Raw genomic sequence first — 7,714 nt, 5'->3', positions numbered from 1 at the left:
TAACTGCAGTGGCAGTTGGAAACATTCCTACTCAACTGAAAAGACTGATAGAGCTGAAAGGCTGCGGAATACAGAGAAGTTGCCCTGTGCAGTTTCACTGAAGAGTAGAGTTTGCTGAAGAGCAAACACAAGATGAGTAGCTGGAAAGGAGCAAGGACAATCCTATGCCAGCAATCTCAGAGATGCAGAGGCTGTAGATAGCATTTAAAGAGCCAGGAAAGCCTGTGGGAAGAAGACGAAATGGGAGTAATCAGTCAGATGGACAAGTGAGTTGGAAGGAGATTTAACTAATGATATTTGTATGCAGATTACATGAGAAGGTAATTGGCRGTTCTCTCAGAGGAGAGTGATCAGGGCAGTGCAGCACTGCTGGAAGACTTTGCTTAGTTCCTTTTGTTTAAACATGAAAAATGCCAGTGAGGTGTCTGGTAAATTATCCAGCTAGCAAAAGCCAGCCTTGGCATCCTCATTTGTCCTTATTTTACTGCTCCAGAATCTAGTGCAGAGCAAAGCCATAGAAGACATGGCTTTCATTGTGCTGGATGGTCACTGTGGTGGGCATGGCTTTGTTTTCTTCCTACTAGTGTGTATCTRCCYTTCAGGTGCTTCTGTCTAGCTACATTYGTTGTTTGTCATGTTTTTGTCACTGGCCGTGACAGGGAATTACAGAGGATTCCCCACCTTTCTCCTTGAACATTCATGTGTTGTAGAGAGAAACTTAACAGAGCTTCTGCCTTGCTTTGCACAGGTAAGACCCTCAACCATCAAATGTGTCTGCCTGTGGAATATGTGGGTCCTTTGGATTCCATCCCCTGCCAGAGATAATTGCGTGGCTGTGCAGTTAGAGTAGGGGATCAGGGACAGGATGTGGCTGCTGGGACCATGAGTGGGTCACAGGCTGGCTGGAGGTGATCCCCCATCCTGAAGAAACATCCAGCTCTTGGATCTTTTTCATTTAGTGCAGTAAAGTTCTGGACAGGATTGTTCTCTGGGTTTGTCAAGCTTTGAGACATTATTGGCATCACAGAGTGCTGACGTGGGAAGGAGCTTGGTAAGAAATACAAGTTTTAGCCTCTCTGAGGTGAAGCAAATTTTTCAGACAATGTAGGCCAAGAGGTGGAGGAAGGAAGAGAAAAGCATGGTCAGTTGGTTTCCTGACTAATAATTGTAGAGGACAATATTTTGGAGTGTCCTTCATCAACTGAAGCAGACCTTGTGTGCTATTTCTTTCAGTAGTACAATATTTTTAAAGTCTGAGGACTGCAACTACTTTCCATCAGAGCTTTTCAAGATAGGACCCTGGCACATAGCCTCGCTGCCCGTTCCTTTCTGCTGTCCACCAACCATCCTCTCTTTCTTCAATGACGGTTACAATGTCTCCTTCATTGATGTCCAGTTCATCTGTGTTCTGAAAGGAGAGAGGGAATGGAAATCTCATTAGCTTGAGAGCACAGGAGGGCCTGAGCGTATAGCAGGTGTTTCACTCTGCCTTTCATCAACAGTCTCCCAATGTTCTTCTGGTTGGCAATGAGCCTGTAATATCAGGCAGTCAGAGATTGTGCACTTACTGAGTTTACTGTTTCCTTAAAATGTTTAGAAACTTCCTCAGCTTCCACGTTCCCTGGAATTGACTACTGTATTGTAAGGGATGGCCAGAAGGAGTTAAACATGACTTTCCTAAGCCAACCAATCTGAATTTTCCTTGGCCTGTAGGTGTTGCTAAATAAAATAGCACAAGGCTTAATTCCCAAGGGAGATAAAAACTGTGCCTTCACTAATCCAGGCTTTAAATAGATTTCTCAAGTCTCTTAATACCTCCACTGCTCACCACTGTTTTGTATAGTGACTAGTCCTGAAATGGGTGACTTTTATTCCTAAAACAGAGTAGTTGCAAGCAATTCTGGCACTCAGTCCATTCAGTGGTGCCATTCTGTTTTTCATTAGGAAACCATTTTGCTACCCACAGTGTAGTAAAATAGAAAACAGGATAACGTAAACTTCCAAAAATGGGATTGAGGCATTAAATTTAGATTTAGCCGAGGTAGCTGAGCAGGTAAGAATGACTTGAAAAGAGAGAAGCCTCAATATATGTAGAGACTAAAAGTAGTAACAGGCTTCTTTCTCAGCCACGAAAAACCTTTGTACGTCCTGGACTAGGAACCTATTTCCTTTACAAAGGGATCCAGCAGTCCCATTAAGGAAACTGCCACACACAGTGAGGTGCTTTTAGCTGTGCTTGAATGGACTTTCAAGCAAATAATAAAAGAAGGTTTAAAACAAAGCATATTTAAAAGGTGTCTCTCCTTTAAGCGCACATTCTGTGTTCATAACTTGTCTGACTACCTGATTTTTGTCACAGACCAGCATTTTATCAATACTGGTCAGTCCACAGAGGAAGACAAAAATCATCGTGGCCTGTTCAGTGAGCCTTTTCCCAAGACTGACTCTCATGAGGAACAGTTGGCAGGGCACTGGGTATTTCCAAGGGGAGAATGCGGTTTATACAGTTGGACTACCCAGTTGACTATCTGAAACAACTGAAGATCTGCACCTGGTACTCTGAAAGCCTGTGAATTTCTTTCTTTTTTTTTTTTAGTGTTCTTTTTTTTTAATGATTTCCTTTCCTTCCTTATAGATCTGTTAAACAGAGCTAAAAGTAATATGCGCTCAATTTGTTTCCATCACCCAGGAACTGGAGTAGCATGAAAATGCCAGATCTCATGTTGTTTCAGGCCCTTTTCTTAAAAGGAGGTCTACGAATGCTAGGACAGTTTGTGAACTGTGAGTCAGCTGAGGCCAGGGCTGTGATTCTGCAACTTGYAGCATCAAAGTACAGTAAAACAGTATGATTTATTTGAAGAGTTGTCTTGTAATGTGGTGATTCAGTCCACTGCAGCCTGGAGGAGACCTCAGCTAAAGCCAGGGTGTTAATCTGGGGTAGGGCTTCCCACATCATAAGTGAGATCAAATGGAAAAGTATTCTTAGATAGACATCTGTCACATGTTCTTACTTCTGCTATAACGCTGCAATAAAATTTATGTAAAGGATCTGTAGCCACTTTCCCTAGAAGAACATTTCACAAAAATGTAAGGTCAGAATACACTTAGAGGGAAAGCTGGAAGGCACAGGAGTTGATGCTGCAATGCTCTTCACATTACTGTTTAGTTCTTCCGTGATAGTGTCTGAAAGTGCTGTTCTTCAGAGGCATGGTGAGACCAGATCTCGACCACTCAATCAGCAAAGAGCTTGTGGTCATTTTTAGCGGACCCACAGTCTTGCTGTCTTACTGAGTTCCCAGCACTGCCATTTTAATCAAAATTTCTCTGATTTCACCTGACTGCAGTGCTCTGTCACTTGTTCTCTTAAAACATTAGTGAAACATTTTCACATTAATGCTATATCCATTATATTCTGGGTGCATATGTTGTCCTTGATATGTTTCTTCAGGGTATGGGGCTTKCCTAAGCATATACTAGCACAGGAGCAGGAGCTTTAGTACGTTCTGTAATCGTTTCAGTTCCATACACTTGTGCCTGTAAAACTGCATACTTAGCTATTATCACCTAAAAATAAAGGTTTTCATGTGTATGAGTCCTTCGAGTCTGTAGAAGGAGCTTGCAACAGCCCAGCACTGATTTAGGCAAGGGTATACGATGCTAATGTGTGATCGTTTGCAAAAAATGTTACTGTTTTATCTTGAGGCAGCATGGTCTAGTGATTTGTACCACAAACTTGCAGTTGGAATTCCTGGCTTCTGGATGTGACCTTGACCAATAATTCTCTACATATCCCTGTCTGTAAAGTAAGGATAACACTCTCCTTCATAGAATTACCATTCTGAAGACGTTTAGATTGATGATATCTATTTTAAACCTGGCACAGTATGAAATATTCATTCTTAAGCTTTTGGTTACCTGGGCTGTGTAGTCATAAAGTACTCTGTAGTCCTGTGATGATGTGATTTCTGCTTGTTCATTTGCAAAAATGGATGCATAGACCCCATCTGTTTTCTCTGCTGGGTGAAAAAATAAAAAGAGAAACAAAGAGTTCACTTGCTTATCAATGCGTGGAATCATATGCAAGAGTTCACAAACACAAGGGTCTCTGTTCTCTCTATGTGCAGAGATGTACATGCCTAGAAAAGCTGCTGTGAAACATAGGTAAAGTTTTGCACAAARACTGTGTCCCATTGATTAGATGATAATATACCCACTGAACTTTGTGGGAGGCCAGAAACTAGCTTTAGCCTCATCCAGATTGAGGAAAACATTTACCCAGATAAAACACAATCCCAATAGTGTGAAAAAGGAAATATGATGATTTAAACCAGTTTAAAATATTTGCTACTACAGGTGCAAAATTCTAGTAATACATTGATTCACATAGGCAACAAGCTGTAGGGCTCAGCTAAAGAGGAAGGGGAAGATGGACTCTACTTGCATACTGATAGCCTGCTAGATCAGCCCAGGTTAAAAATCACTCTTTGATCAAAGTCAAGGATTTTCCAGAATGTAAAAATGACGGTGTGTTAACTGCTCAGTGAGATATACCAGGTTCTAGGTAACATCCTAATGAAAGGAGAGGCAACCTGTAGAGCTTGTTTGCAGTTACAGGGAGATTATACCGGGCCTAAGCAAAAGGGGCCGTGACAGATGTTGACTGGCTACTTGTATAAGGACTAGAGGCACTGTTAAATCCACGTGCAATGTGGCAATGCTATTTGTTTGTTTCTTAATATGCTATTACATATGCAGTTATGATGCAACTTTGTGAGGAACTGGATGCCTTCAGGTTGTATTTGCATGGACACTCTGAATACACGCTCTGGAAGTGGAAGGCGGCTGGTGCCTGGCGGATCCAGCTGGTGTTTAATAGCTTTGGAGAGTCTCCCCTGGCTGGGCACCAAACGCAACAAATCAGAGAGTCTGCACTTCATTTGTGGGTGTCCAAGCAGTCAGGCAGGCCTGATGGAGGAAATTGATTTGGGTGCATTTTAAAGCCATGCTAAACAGCATTTTTGGTTCTTTAGCCAGAAATCACAGTTTAAAATTTCTTTGTTTTATATCAAGCCAATAACAATGTCATAAACTGTTACTTTCTGCACAATCAAAATACTATTTTTTTAAATGTTCTCTGATAAATGCTTAGTCGGAAGGGTTGTGGTAAGACAGTGTAACTGTGAAACAGTGAATATTTGCATTCACAGGCATGAACCTGATCTGTTTAAAAACTTAATCCCTTGTGCTTCTTAGAGGTACCATATACTACCTCTGAAGAAATTATAATCTAAGACAGGCAGTGTTGGTCAGAATTTACAGTTCTTCCTTGCCCAGGGAGAGTTCTGAAAAATTATGACCCAAAGATTATATGGATTATTTGGCATTTTAAACTGGGGAAGTTGCCTAATACTAAGGTGGTTTACAGATTGCTCTTCTTGATTACCGGTACACGAATGCCTGCTATACCGCTTCTGCTCTGTGCCAAAGCTTCATTTAGCAATGTGATCTTAAACAAACACATCTGGTAATTTTACTTCTGGAGAGGCATACCAAGAGGAGGGGCAGAAGGAATGATGCTTTCCCCATTGTTTTTGCTGCTTCCATGTAGTAAGCCAGAGAATCTGCAGAACCAAGAAAAGCCAATGGCAAAATGAGTGAACAGGATTGAGGATGTGCGTTCTTTAGTCTTTGCAAGTCTCAGCTGTCTGACTCAGCTTCCCCTCCATCTGCTGCAGCACTAGGTAGATGTCACCTCTTCCTGTGGCCATGTATTTTCATCTATACTGTGGATATTTTTATCTTTAGATTAAAATATACTTAAAAAGAAATAGAGCAAAATACTTAACCTGTCGAGCCTTCAGCCATCATTAAACTGTGCACAAAATACATCATGTAATACTTTTCATTGATCTAAAGGCTTATGATGTGTAATTTGATTGTCTTGTTATTCAATTTATTTATCAATTATTAAATTTATTATCAGTTGATTATCAGCTGTTTATATGATTACCATCCCTTTGTCTCTAAGAAAAACTGGTACAGCTTAAAATACAAAAGCTATAACAAGCCTTTCTAAAAACTGTTAGTCTTGAGGGTTTTTTGTTTTTGTTTTGATTTTTTAAATCTATCCCTGGATGTTTTCCACATCATAGCTTGATACTGGAGACCAAGCAGAGAGAGAATATGGGTCATGAGTTTCAAGCATAGATAACAATAGCTTTGCCTGCTTAAGACAAATTTAAGGGATTTGATTTTTCAGCTGGTGGAGGCTCTGTGTTTCTGCAAACTGGATGTACAAGCTCAGCAGTTCCTGAAAAACTCAGAATGAGTCTCTCTAGACTGTTTGCCCTTGCAGAGCATGGTTGTATTCTAAATTACAGTGCAATTGTCTTTTGTAATTGTACAGCATGTAGCAGAGGAACTAGTTTTTACAGAAAATCTAGCTTTTAACTGAAGAAAAAAGTATTATGTATAAACCTTATCAGCTCACTAACAAGCCTAGACCATGTATGTTTTAAATATGAGACCACAATGCCCTCCTTGACTTTGCCATCTAATAAGGCTTGTCAAAATATAAAGATCATCTGCTTAAAAAACCACTGTGAATTATCTGTTTAGTATAAAATATTTAAACCATGCTACCATGCTCTACTGCTGATAAAACTGTACCCATGTTACAAAGCATTTATCAGCCTAAATAGATTAGGGAAAAAAAAGTGACTCCCTAATCATCACTGAGGTTCCCCCTCCCCTCCGCTTTGGTCTAGATACAGAGAGCAGCTCTTTGTTCCGCTCAGCTGGGCGGTGTAGTGTAGTCAGCCAGGAGGTATTACTGAAAAAGACAGCTATCCCCAGCCTTCACTCCCAACAAAAATCACCTTTGCCCTCTCTTGTACAAAGTGTTTTTGTTGCAGTGTGCCATGACTCACAGGAAAAGAGGAAATAAGTGAATGCTCTCTATTGCTGGCCACCTGATTGTTTTCTGAACTTGTCCCTTGTCTCTCTTCCCACTAGACCATGGCAAAATTACTCTGACTGCAGTTTTAATGGGTTTTCCTACAATAAGGAAGCAATAACTTTCCAGATCCTGTTCCCTGTTCTGGGAGCCAAGGTTTGTCACTCACCTTTTCATCATCCCACAAGACGGGGTTGAGCTGCTGTTAGTTCTGTTCTGTTGTCTGTCATAATAGTTCTCATAACCTATTGCACCTGCAATAGGGCAATAAAAATGAGATGTTCAAACAGGCAAAACCTCTCTCCACCRGTATGCAACTGATGGCATGGCCATTCAGGGGCTGGTGGAGCAAACTGTAACGCATCTGCGCTTGCCTTTAACTTACTGGAGCAGATTGAAGGGACCTGGGGATTTGACAAAAGCCATTGAAGTGATTGCATGCAGATGCATCCCTGGTGGAAGGCTGAGCTGACACAAGCACAGTCAAGGTCCTGGAGAACCRTTCCATAGCTGTGGCTAAACCCTAATCCCGAAAGCAAGTTTCCTCCATGACTGTKTTCTTTGTTGCCTTTTCTATCCCCTTCAGCTTTAAGGAGCAGAACATGGCCATTGCAAGCTTGGGACTACACCCTTGACTCAACTGGCTGCAGTGGTTTGGGTATTTTATTTTATTGTTTTGAGATTTTTTTTTTTATTATTTTTTTTTTGATGTGCTGAATCAGGAACTCTTGTCAGAGCTGGGGAAATTTCTGAGCTTAT

At 41.1% G+C, this 7,714-nt stretch overlaps 1 protein-coding gene across 1 annotated transcript in view; it reads right to left on the bottom strand.

Moving 5' to 3' along the window:
- Window positions 1-6: 6 nt before the first annotated feature.
- PSTPIP1 (proline-serine-threonine phosphatase interacting protein 1) overlaps window positions 7-7,714 on the bottom strand; it is a 56,745-nt gene continuing 49,037 nt past the window's right edge. Inside the window, exons 12-15 of the mRNA XM_085303942.1 lie at window positions 7,125-7,209; window positions 5,551-5,621; window positions 3,916-4,016; window positions 7-1,408 (exon numbers count right to left, since the gene is read on the bottom strand). Of these exons, the coding sequence (XP_085160068.1) occupies window positions 1,277-1,408; window positions 3,916-4,016; window positions 5,551-5,621; window positions 7,125-7,209 (389 nt within the window). The 3' untranslated portion in view covers window positions 7-1,276. The remainder of the gene's footprint in view (window positions 1,409-3,915; window positions 4,017-5,550; window positions 5,622-7,124; window positions 7,210-7,714) is intronic.

Source organism: Rhea americana, unplaced genomic scaffold, assembly GCF_003343005.1.
Source record: "Rhea americana isolate MKP2758 unplaced genomic scaffold, rheAme1 scaffold_201, whole genome shotgun sequence".
NCBI lineage: Eukaryota > Metazoa > Chordata > Aves > Rheiformes > Rheidae > Rhea > Rhea americana.
This window is presented reverse-complemented; position numbering and strand designations above follow the sequence as displayed.